Source organism: Hypanus sabinus, chromosome 22 (assembly GCF_030144855.1).
Source record: "Hypanus sabinus isolate sHypSab1 chromosome 22, sHypSab1.hap1, whole genome shotgun sequence".
NCBI classification, from domain to species: Eukaryota; Metazoa; Chordata; class Chondrichthyes; order Myliobatiformes; family Dasyatidae; genus Hypanus; species Hypanus sabinus.
The window spans coordinates 21,203,388-21,216,405 of record NC_082727.1 but is presented as its reverse complement, the minus strand read 5'-3'; the positions used below and the strand labels follow the sequence as shown (position 1 = coordinate 21,216,405).

Genomic DNA, 13,018 nt, shown 5'->3' with positions numbered 1-13,018 from the left:
ATGAAGCACCGCTATATGGAGGAACCGGTCATACTGTAAGACAAGGGCCGGAAAACCCCATGCCAATAATCAACGTCTTTGGAGGAGCATTCCCACAACACATTGCTGTTCCTATCAGGAACAGACTAAATTTAAACAGCCCAGACAGGACTGGAAGTCCCGAGGAGGGGGACAGAGGAGCTATGGGCAGAGAGGACCAGTGAGGAAATGGGGAAAGAAAGGTAGAGAGATTGTGCTGGGGATGTAATCAGCCAGGTCACATGAAAAGAGATTGTCCGTTTACACCATGGCCTGTCACACACCAGCAGGAACCGATAAGAAGGGAACTAAAGTTTAGCCAAGGACCAGCCCCCACAGGCCCAAGCGGACCTGCGAACCCCTATGCGAGGTATTAAGGGTGCCCCGAGAGCTCGAGTGGGAAGGGACATTACCCAATGATAACAAGGGAGGCAGACGAGGAACCCATTGTTCAGGTTATGTTAGGAGGGCAACTGACACCAATGATGATAGATACTGGAGCCATGTACACTTGTGTACAGCCACAGTATGCCCTTCACCTTCCCATGTCAGGAAAGTTTATTAAGACTGTAGGGTTCTCGGGGAAAACACAGTTGACACAGTGCACGGCTCCAGTGCAGTTGAGAATGGGAAATAAAGGAATTATTTTGCTGGTGCTAGTATTTAAAGGAACTCCGATTAATTTGTTAGGTAGAGATGCCTTATTGAAACTGGAATTAAAATTAGAATGCAGCAGAAATGGGCTGAGTGTGGAAAGAGCAGGGGCTCAATTGATAGTGCGAGAAGACAAGAAGGTACTGTCTTTTGGATAGGAGACATCGCAGATCAGATTCAGGAAACCTGGGAAAAATGGAAAAAGGGCGTGCAGGCTATATTACCTAGGGCTGTAGTGCCCAAATCTGAGTGAGCTACATTGTACGGTGATTTTTGATGAGACTCAGAACAGGGAGTTAGAGGAGAGATGGCACCTGGAGGCATGTACCCAACAGCACCTGGAAGGGAAGGCTGTGATCATTGGAAAGCAAGGGGCAGCTTTACAAGTTAAGTGAAACACCTTTTTAGAAAAATGGTACAGGATACCGGAGGCTGCGCCCCACGTAACGTTGTTGGTAAACAAGGGATATCAGTCTAAAGACTTAGGACCCTTAGTTAAGAGTGCTGAAACCGTAACAGTGTGGAGGAAAATCACGCCAGAGGTGTGGATATCAGAAGACAATTGCATTAAAATAATGGTAAGTGTAGATATGGTAGGGACAGTGAGAGAGGTCAAAATAACTCCCCAACCACACCTGCCCTTGCTGGGAAAGGAGAGAAGTCAGCAGAAAGATAGGTTAGATGAGTTGCCGTCTATTCTGTGGTCACAGCATGACACGGACGTAGGAAAAATAAAAACAGCTAGTCCGGTGGAAATAAGGCTGAAAAGAGGAGCAATTCCACCCAGGAGACCACAATACCCTCTAAGACCAGAAGCAGAAGAGGGAATAGCATCGACAGTGCAGGGGTTGCTTGAAATAGGAGTGCTTAAAAGAGCAAACAGTCCATGCAATACCCCATTGCTGCCGGTCTTAAAAGCAGATAAATCTAAGTGGAGATTGGTGCATGATTTGTGAGCGGTAAATGATGTGGTAGAGGACTGGCCAGCAGTAGTCCCCAACCCACACATGCATTTGACTAATGTTCCACCAGAAGCAAGTTACTTTTCAGTGATTGATTTGTGTTTGGCTTTCTTCAGCATTTCTCTGGCCGACCAGTGTCAGCATCTGTTTGCATTTACTTACAGAGGTGCTCAGTATACCTATACCAGAATGCCGCAAGGGTTTAAACATTCACGACATGTTTTTAATCAGGTGTTGAAGGCAGACATGGAGGGCATACCATTGGAAAGTACATTGTTACAGTATGTGGATGACCTGTTGATTTGCTCCCACAGTAAGGAACAGTGTGAGCAGTACACTATAACTCTGTTAGAGAATCTGGCGCACGGAGGACATAAAGTATCCAAAAAGAAACTGCAATTTTGCACACAGCAAGTGGAATACTTAGGCAAGGTAATATCCAAGGGAGTGAAGGCGATAGCACCAGATCAGATTGAGGCAATAACTAAGGCCCCAAAACCCCAGACTGTAGGGCAGATGATGACATTTTTGGGAATGGCAGGGTACAGCTCAGATTGGATAGGAGAATATGCTGAGATTGTGGCACCTTTGAGAAAGATAATGAAAGAAGCAGGACATACAAATTTGAAGAATGGCTTACAGTGGAATGAAGAGGCAGAGATAGCTTTCAATACTATTAAGCAGGAATTGCAGTCAGCACCAGCATTAGCTTTAGCTGACTACAAGAAGGTTTTTCATTTGTATGTATCCAACCAACAGGAGGGTTATGTCACAGCGGTTCTAACACAAGAGACAGGCACAGGAAAAGCAAAGCAGTCGATAGCATACTACAGTACGAGACTAGATGATGAGGTGGCTCAGGGGTATCCACCCTGTTGTCAGGGATTGGCGGCGCTGTACTATGCATATGAAAAGGCATCATCTGTAACCCTGGGCTATACTGTGACTCTGTACACACACCACAAAGTAGCAGAATTGCTGGAAAGAGGGAAATTTGTGCTGACACCAGCCAGGGTAGCAGCGTATCAGATGCTATTGACATTTCCAGATGTAACTATACAGAGATGCACTACCAGTAATATAGCCGATTTTGTCCCTTTGGGCTATGAAGGAGAAACCCATGATTGTGTAGGGAAGACGATGGCATTTGCCAAATTGAGAGCAGATTTACGGTCAGAACCACTAGAGGATGCAGATAAACAGGTTCTGTTCGTATATGGCTCTTGTTATAGGGATTATGATGGAAATCATGCAGGGTTCTCAGTAGTGCAGCAGGATCAGTCGAGCTATAAGATTATTAGGATGGAGTCCTGTCCCCAACCGTGTTCCGCCCAGCTAGTGGAAATCAAAGCCCTGACAGCTGCGTGTGAAATGATGGAAGGTGAGAAAGTAGACATCTATACTGATTCGGCATATGCTCATGGAGTATGCCATTTGTTCAGGGCAGTGTGGAAACAGGTTTTAAAAAAAGCAGTGGAGATCCCATACAACATTGTCAGCAAATTCTAAACTTAATAAAAGCCATAATGAAACCCAAAACCTAAAGCATTGGCTATAATAAAATGCTAGGCACATAAAAAAGGGAAATGATGTAATAACAAAGGGAAATCAAGCTGTGGACGAGGCAGCCAGAAAAGCGTCTGGATGTACATCAGCTGTAATTGCCGCCCCCCCCCCCCCCCCCCCCCCAGGTAAGCCTAGCTCCAGAACCTGTGGTAGAGGACCTAATTGAAATACAAGGTAAGGCAACTTTGGCAGAACAGACAATGTGGAGACAAAGGGGGGGCCAAGCAGAACCCGGAAGGCTTGTGGATCATGGAAGACGGTTTGTTGGTAGCGCCCACCCCTCTACTGACAATTCTGATTTCAGAAGCGCATGGGATTGACCATGATAAAGTGATAAAGAAAATAAAGGAGGATGGTTTTTGGTCTCCTTATTTACAGGGTTCAGTGGACTTTGTCTTGTCACAGTGTGAGGTATGCACACAGAATGCAGGGTTCGGATATCAGTTATTTGACTGGTTAGAAAGTAGACTCGGAGGATGGGGAGCATGGCTGACTAAAATGGCAATAACTGTCAGTATTGTATTGTTGAGCTGTGCGCTTGTGCTGTGCTGTTTTCTTCCTTGTCTCCAGTCTCTTGTAGTCCATGCTGCAACCAAACAATTTCTGATGCTCATGGCAATTACTGAAGCAAGCTTAGTGGAGAAAGAAACACCGAAAATGTATCCTTACAGCCTACAACACCTGCAGGATGAACAAGAGCATAACGACAGTGTGGGAGTGGATTGTAAGGGCTTCTGAGTCTTTTTCCCTGTCTCAGGTACAAAGGGACAGGTTTTTGGCTCAGCGGCCCAGGGTAATGGAGAGAATACTTTGAGGTCTTGGCACAGAAAATTATAGTTTAACCCGAGATTTGGGAATAAGTGCTTGAGTTTATTGGGGCTTTTGTGTGCGGACTCTTAGTCTTCTTTCTCTGTGTGAGACCCTATCAAAGGGGGGATATCTTGGAGTATAAAAGTTGCATTGTTTGCTGTGTAACCAAAACTATGTAGTCAGCTTTGAGCTTGCTATTTGCTATGTATGTATCCAATTTAGTAGGAGAATGAAATCTTAAAAATGTAGAAGATAATGGTGTGTTAATGAGAGGTAGCTAAGAGATGTAGATTAGAACATGATTAAGTCAATGGGTAGAAACAATAGTGGTGGACGTACTTGTGATACACAACTGTAGACCGATTGGATATGCTAATACAACTAAACCAGGAGATTGCTATAAAAAATGCTATGTACAAGGATCGGTGGGAAATCGGCGACTAGCTCAATGACTGTCTCAGCTTTGATTTGCAAATTAAAGTTTAATACTTCTTGAAGAATCTTCTGCGTCTCCTGGTCGATTGTGGGGCACGAGAAACCACAACAAGATCCAGAATGGGAATACCGAGGACAGGGAGAGAAGAATCCACTAAGTTTTGCACCAGTAGACTTGGTGGGCATACCAGTTCTAATGACATCTTGCAACAGTAATGTATGCGGCTTACTATGTATAAATATACGGCTGTAACCAGGACTTGTTGGATGTTGGCAGTACTTAACGTGCCTTCCCTTCCCTTCGACAACTGGGTCTCAAACTCCTGCAGGAGGGTGCACAAACTGTTGTAACTATAAGAAGCTGGTCTCCGGAGTTTTATTCAGATTCAACTTTAACATGTGTCTTAGGAAAACAGAGTTAACCCCTCTGTAACTGTTGGTGGTAGCTAGTACTGTCTTTACTCTTTATCTTGCATTCAGGTTGGTGGTCTTCTCCCTCATTGATTTCTTTCCTTTCTCCTTCTCTCATTCTCTTGTTCATCTCTTTTCGTGCTCTGTTTTTCATTAGCTTACTTCCCTGCTGATTCAGATCTTGCTTCTCTGTTCACAGAGTGTTTGTAAACCGCAGCTTGGCCATGGAGAAGATTAAATGCTTTGGCTTTGATATGGACTACACCCTGGCAGGTGAGCATTGCAGCTTGGGTTTGGATCCTGGCCATCCTGGCCACATAGTCGATGTAGATCAGTCGGATCCACTGCATCGTTGGTAGCATCCCCCTTAACTTCTCCCCAACCCTCCGCCATTCTGGAAGTGCCAGGCTCCGAAACTTTACTTCTGAATTGATTTTTGTGTAGGCCGTGAGTGGGGTCAGGAAGCTCAACAGAGCTGCACTTGTCTGTAAGACTGAGAGTTCCCTGCAGGAGTCAGACTGACTTTTATCTCCACTCAACGTGGAGTGCCTTTCCAATCTGAGCAGCTGCCTGAACTTCCCCATTCAATGTGGAGGGGACTTCAAATTAGAGCTCCTCTCTGAGTGGACTTTAAAAAGCCCTTCAGACTGGTTGTACTATGGTAATCTATGACAAGGGATTGGGTAGAGATGGTGACTAGGGGGTTTTGGGATACTTTGACAGTAAGCTGGCTGAGAGTTCGGAACTGGGACTGTGGAAAAGGCCTTTCCCCCTAGGGTACTAAAGTGGATGACACTTCCACTTTGATGAAATGGGGAAGTCGTTGGATCAAGGTTTTGAGCCCTGGGTTTGGCGGCAGTGGTCTGGAGAGTAGCAGAATTTGGGTCTTCAGTCTGTGCCCCAATGATGGACAGTGGAGATTATTTCCAATTCATGGAATTAATGATGTGGGTAAACAGTTTAATTTATGTAAAATTACTTTCCTTCTATATGTCCTGCCCTTTTATTGAAATGTGGCTATATTGCTGGATACGGGCTTATGGGCTTTTAGCAGAGCGTGATTGTGTTGCAGAATGGAGGTACACTGGGCTTGTATTGGACTGTGATGGGGCTACAGAGTACAGGCTCTCTGGGCTTGGACTGTGAGAGTGCTACAGAATACAGGCACACTGCACACGTATTGGAGTTTGCCCGTATCAGGCAATCCAATCAGCCTGTGCATGAACCACTTCAGCATGATTTAATGCAGCTGCAACTTTTCCCAGATGATTTGTGTTTAGGAATTGCAGCAGTGCTCTTTCCAAACCTTTTCCCAGCATTTTGGCAGTGCTGTTAGCCCAGACTCTTCCCGGTATCCTGCTGTACAAACTGTGTAGCAGCAGCGGGGATTTCAGACACTTGAGTTTTTGGACTTAATGGAATGCAGGGGCCTCATTCTTGGCAACAGCAGAGGACACATTACAGGATGCTGGTCTGTGGAGATCTGTACTCCTTTGTATATTTTTGAAAATCGCTATAATTAGGCAGAGATTACATGATCTTATGGGTTTAATCGACCATTAGATCTTTAAAGATATGCATAGTAGGTTAAGGAAAATATAAAAATGTGTGCATTTCAAAAAAAACATTTTGTAAGTTTTTTATTCATTAATGGTATGTGGATGTCACAAACAAGGTCAGCATTTATAACTTGTCCCTGGAGATACAAAAACAGCAGATGCTGATATCTGGAGCAACATCTATGGAGGGAGATGGACAGTGGACATTTCAGGTTGCTAACATTTTGTTGTCGATCTCTTTCCATGGACGTTGCCTTGCCCACTGAGTTTCTCCAGCTTTTTGTATGTTGCTACAAAACTAATTGCCTGTGAGAAAATGGTAAAGAACCACTTTCGAGAATTGTTGCTGCCCTTCTGAAGCTGCTGAGTTTAGACCTGATGAAGGTCTCAGCCCAAAACATCAAATGTTTACTCTTTTCTATAGATGCTGTCTGACCTGCTGAGTTCCTGCAGAATTTTGTGTGAGTTGCTTTGAGTTTAGACTTTGCAAGTGTGGTGATAACTTTCCACCTAGTCTGCAACTTGGAAAGGGTCCCGCAGGTTGTCTGCTGACACTGTTTTTCTTTGTGCTGAGGGTTGGTGGTTTGGGAGGTGCTGCTGGAATAGCTGACATTTTGTGCATCCAGAGCCTGCAGAGCCCAGCAGGAGTGAAGATGTAGGCAGGTTTCCTGGGATCTTATTATGGTACTTGGGTCCTATTGGACCTGGACTCTCCTGCTGTTTCTTGAAAATGCTTCGGAACTTGTGAGTTAAAGGATGCCCTACTCTTGCAAGTATAGTATTTCGATGCTGGTTTGATTAGGTTTCCAGTTATCAGTCATTCAGAGATTGTTGATGAATTCTGTGAGGATAGTGCTGTCATTGGCAGTTACATGTGTTTACTAATGTTAATTTCAGCTGTCTGTTTACCTCTGTTTATTGACCGTATTTTTCTGTACGTGGAAGTGGATTGCTTCATATGTGAGTTCCAAATAAATATGGTGGAATCGTTAAAAGAGCAGGACCTCACACTGAGTGAATGTTTGGGGAACTTGTGTATCACTTTAGCAAGGACTGAGAATTATATAATGAACTGGACTACAGGAGTGTTTTTTTTAGGGCAAGCTGTGAATAGTGGAGTGAATGCTTCAGTTAGTCATGGTGTATGGCAGAGATGTGAGTAAAGGGCCCAAGGGTAACGTTTCCATGCTCACTGACAATAAGCAGCTGTGTGGGAAAGTCAGTTGAAAGGAGGACACAGTGTGTAGACAAAGTGAGAGAACAGCCAGAAACAAGTCAAATGGAACATAAGAACAAGTAGGTTGGACAAAGGAGTGTTAGTGGGTGTTGTTTATTTGGGTATTCTGAAGGCCTTTGACAAAATGCCACACATGAGGCTGCAAAACAAACTAGGAGTCCATGATGTTACAGGAAAGGTAGTAACATGGGTAGAAGATTGGCTGACTGGCTGGTGGCAAAGAGTGGAAATGTAGACATCAGTATTGGGTACACAACTTTTCACAATGTATGTCAGTGATTCGGATGATGGAATTGACGGCTTTGTGGCCAAGTTTGTGGACGATATGGAGCTAGGTGGAGGGGAAGGGAGTGCTGAGGAAGTTGATTGTCTGCAGAAGGACTTAGATTGGGGAAATGGGCAAAGAAGTGGCAGATGGAATATAATGTAGGGAAATGCATGGTCATGAGCTTTGGCAGAAGGAATAAAGGTGTGGACTATTTTCTAAATAAGGAGAAAATTCAAAAATCAGAACACGTGAGACAGATTTGGGAGTTCTCAGGATTCCCTCAGGGTGATTGCCTGTAAGGAATGCAAATGCAGTGTTCGCATTTATTTCGAGAGTACTGGAATACAAAAGAAAGGATGTAATGCTTGGTCTTTAATAGGAATTGGTCAGACAGCACTTGGAGTATATAAGCAGCTTTGGGCAGCTTCATCTAAGAAAAAAATGTGTTGGCATTGGAGAGAGTCCAGAGGAGTTTCATGAGAATTATCCCAGGAATGAAAGGGTTAAGATATGAGGAGCATTTTTATGTACTTGCTGGAGTTTGGAAGAATGAAATAGGTTTCAATGAGATTCCCATCAAATATCTCATCGAGATTCTCATCCCATGGATAGAGGCTGTGAAGAGGATATTTCCTATAGCAGGAGAAGTCTAGGACCAAGAGAGCACAGCCTCAGAATTGTGAGATGTCCATTAGAACAGAGATGAAAAGACACTTATTTAGCAGGAGGGTAAATAAATTCATTGGCACGGATGGCTGTGCAGGCCAAGTCATTATTTAAAGCAGAGGTTCTTCATGAATTCGGAAGTCGAAGGTTACGGAGAAGAGGCAAGAGAATGGGCTTGAAAGGGATGATTGATCAATCATGAATGAGTAATGGAGCAGACTCAATGGGCCAAATGGTCTAATTCTGCTCTTGTGTCTTGTAATATGGACAATGTGATGTAGAATGGAAAAACAGAGTATTTTAACAGGAGAGAGGGGTACTGTGTTCAGCTTCCTTAAGGAAAACATAGGTGGGGGGTGAAGGAGAGTGACTTCTGAGATGATGAGTTTGTCCTGATGTGGAAAGTTGGGTAGAGTGTTCCCAGGCTTGCTGGTGTTGGTAGATTGTGATCTCATTGAACTGTAGTGTTCTGAAAGGGGTTTTTGAAGCTGTTTTCTCGAGCTGGGAGCACTGTCTCTGAATAAGGGCTTGGACAGCTGAGACTTACGGATCTGTGGATATTCAACTACTGAGAATATACAAGGCTAAAAACGATTGATTTTGGAATGGGTTTCTGTTGGTTGGCAGTATATTACTCTGCTTTCAGACCTTCGCACCTTGATGTGCAGATGACTCAAGTGAGCATGCCTCAAGTTTCGATCACAACATTTTGGGTTTGTCCCACTCAAACACAAACTGCAGATGATACTTAAGTGCAGTAGTGGCTGCACATTGCATTGTTTTCTGCATAAAATGTTAAGTTAAATGAGTCAGTCATTGTGGAATCTGCTAATCGGCTATAACATTACCCACATTATGATGCTAACTACATTTTTAAAAGGCATTGTTGACTTTTAGTGGTTTGAACATGCTGTGGTTGTGAGGTGAAACCGTGGTGGCTGTTTTGCTTACAACGAAGTTTGTAGCAGAGGTGATGGCTTTGCCAACTTTTGGAGGATTTTTTTCAGATGGCAGAGGCCAGCTGGATGGGTAACCTGGATCTCCAGCATAGTTTGTCAACAGGAAATTATTTCTTGTATCTGGCAGCCCATAGGGTTGCGAAATAGACTGGAAACTGTCTGCAGTGTCATTGTGTGTGTCATGTTCCTCTTTATAGACTCTCACAACCGAGTGTTTCTTGCAATGCTGCAGGCTCCTTTTCACCTTACAACAGCTTACGCTGAACTAATTATGTTTTCTGGATTGAAGCATTAATTAACTTGTGCAGCTCAGTAGGAATCCCCCCTTCACTTCTCTAGACAAAGCTGTTGTATGTAGTTCAGTTTGTTCAGATATCCCACTTCTGTCTTTTGCCTTGCTTCCACACAGGCTTGTTGCCTCTCCCCAAGTGCCTGTTGGCATTATTCTTATGTGGGCCTGCAGTGAGTGTTGACAGCATACTTGATTCTGGACTTCATCTTAATCAGTTCCACACCAGCTTTTTTCTTTCACTGTTCTGAGGTGATCATTGGGTATTGATTTGCTGGAGTCTGAGCGATATACTGTATCTCATCCTGCCCTTGTCACAAGGTCCCCAAGTTTGATTCTAATACTTTGGTGCTATTCACCAGAGGTCAGCCAAATCAGATAGAGCTGGAGCCTTATGGCTGCATGGTTCATGTAATTTACTGGAAGCCTACACTGTGCACTGATCCTTGGGAAGGGGTTCGAGATAACAGCCTGGCCCAGAGCTCTGCATAGTTTCTACCTAACCTTGTTCTGAGAGAGTGAAAAGTTCTCTGCCTTTCAGTTCTGGCTAGGCCACATCTCAGAGCATTATGTATTGTATGTTCTGGTTTCTGTTGTACAGAAATAGTTGTAGGTGTAGAAGAACATTCCTCTTGTTGGGAGTCCCTTGCTGTTAAGGATGAACACCACAGTAATTTTGTGAGTTCCAAAGTGGTAGATGAGGGTAATGTGGGAGTTGCAGATTCCACAGATGAGGCAGCTAGTGACTGGTAGAGGGGTAGGGGTAATGTCTGAAGTGGTCTGCTCGTTTACCTGCTTACACAGCATTTTAGTGTGCTACTGACCCAGGGTCTTTTCTCTAAATATCACCCCAAAGCTCTTTCTCCACTTTGAGTGGGCATGGACCAGAGATTCCCAGGCATCAGCATGGATGCTGCATTTCTTCACAGAGGCTTTATGAACATCCTTGAATGTTTTCTGCTGTCTGCACAAATCATTTGGCCTAGGAGAGGCTTGCTTATTCTTCCAATGAAATTGGAAGAGTTTGTAGAGATTACTTTCATGTGTCTTGGGATGCCTGCCTTAGATAGCTCAGAGCTTCTTAAGCACACCAGGGTGGGAGTTTTGTGCCATGTTTGAGGTCATAATCTCAACTAAATAAATAGTTGTAGATGTAGAAGAACAGTCTTTCCCTTGGGAGTTCCTTGCCATTGAGAATGAACACTTCCAGTTCAGTAAGGTGGTGCTGGAGTTCTACATAGAACAGTATAGCCCAATCCGTCACAGGAAAAGCCTTCCCCACCATTGACACATTTACATGAAGTGCTGACACAAGAAAGCGGCTTCCATCATCAAGGACCTCCACCATCCAGGCCATGTTTTCTTCTCATTAGGAGTCTAAGGTCCCACACCACCAAGTCTGAAGAGTTATTACTCTTCAATCATTGGGCTCCTGAACCGGCTTCACTCACCTCAACACTGAACTGATTCCACAACCTATTGTCTCACCTTCAAGGACTCTACATGTGTTCTCAGTATCATTTACTTACCTATCTATCTGCCTATTTATTATTGTTATTTTTGTGGTATTTGCACAACTTTCTGTCTTTTTGTACATTGGTTATTTGTCATATTTGGTTTATCTGTTAATTCTATGGTGTTACTTGTATTTACTGTGAATGCCTGCAAAAAAGAGTCGCAGTATTAATGGTGACGTGTATATGCTTTGATAACAAATTAACCTTGAACTTTTAGTACCTTTTCCTCAATTGACCAAAGACTGCTGGGGTATGCTATTTTTACAATGCAACACAGTACAGGCCGTTTAGTCCACAATGTTGTGCTGACCCTTTTAAACAGCTCTAAGATAAAACTAACCCCTCTTACCGACCTATGCCTCCATTTTTCTATCATCCATGTGCCTATCAAAGAGTTTCTTAAATGTCCCTAATGTATCTGCCTCTGTCATCACCACTGGCAGCGCATTCCACATACTAACCACATTGTTTTTAAAAAAAATCTACCTCTGACATCCCTTTATACTTTCCTCCAGTCATCTTAATTATTCCCTTCAGTATCAGCCATTTTGTGCTGACAGACTATCCACTCGATTTATTCTTTTAATCATGTACACCTGTCAAGTCACCTGTCATCATCCTTCTCTCCACTGAAGGTGATAGTAAATTCCTTTACCAATGTCAGCCTTCGTCGAGAGCACTCCCAGTGATATGGGAACCGGACCTTGTTTTCCAGGACCTTGCCTATAGTAATCTGACCTTTAGATATTTACAGAATGTTGGCTGTGATGGCAAGGCCATTAATAGTCTTTCACTTATTGCTCTCAAAGAAAGTGCTGGAAGCTACTGCTGTTGGGGTGGAATACTTATTTCCACATTTGTGTTAAATAGCATGTTCCTGGAGATTGACGGAAAGACAAATATTTCCATGTTGGAATATTATGTGATTTGATTATCATGTACCTGTGCCATTGTCCTTTAGCTGTAGAGTCTGTATTGTTAGGGTGGCAATAGTAACGGTGGTGAGTGGCATGTGTTCATGTGGGCTGCTGTGTCCTGGGTATTGTTAGTGTTGCACCAACCCAAGCACATAAAAACTTCTTTATTTTTATTTTTATTTGTGCTTTGTAAATGGTTGAAAACTTAAGGTATCAAGCCTGAGTTATCTGGTGCAAGGTATCAGGACTGAGTTATCTGGTGCAGGCTATCCAGCCTCTCACTCTCTTTTGTTTCCATGGTACTTACGTTTATGGTCAACAGTGACAATGATGGGGAGTTTGATGATGCCATATGCCATTGGTTGTCAACTAGTAGTTTATTAGACCATTTCTTGAAGGCGATTGTTGTGTGTATCTGTGATGTTATGTACCAGTATTAATCTGCACTTTAATGTTGTCTTGTGTGGCTTTATTACCTGAATATAGAATTGACACTGCCCTGAGTATGTCCTGATGGGGTTGTGATGGTTCCCCTGAATTAACTACTATGGTCACCTTCCAGTGTGTGGGCTGTGACTCCACCACTGATACCTTTAACTTCTGTCCAACAAGTTCGTGTTTATTGTGGTCATAGATGCTTTTTACAACATAGTACATTACAAAAATGATCAGCACAAGTTAGGATAAACTTAAATGAACATAACTTTACACTAGTACGTGCACAAAAATATACAGCAAAATAAATAACAC

General features: G+C 43.4%; 1 protein-coding gene across 9 annotated transcripts in view; it reads left to right on the top strand.

The window, feature by feature from the left end:
- Positions 1-13,018, top strand: part of nt5c2a (5'-nucleotidase, cytosolic IIa) — a 73,035-nt gene that overhangs the window by 19,964 nt on the left and 40,053 nt on the right. For 7 of the 9 annotated variants that reach the window (XM_059947234.1, XM_059947229.1, XM_059947232.1 and 4 more), the window contains one exon: positions 5,056-5,129. The exons of 1 other annotated variant lie outside the window; for it this stretch is intronic. In XM_059947234.1, coding sequence (XP_059803217.1) covers positions 5,056-5,129 — 74 coding nt within the window. Of the gene's footprint in view, positions 1-5,055; positions 5,130-13,018 lie in introns of those variants that run through there. One more of the 9 variants, XM_059947238.1, reaches the window with a different exon arrangement.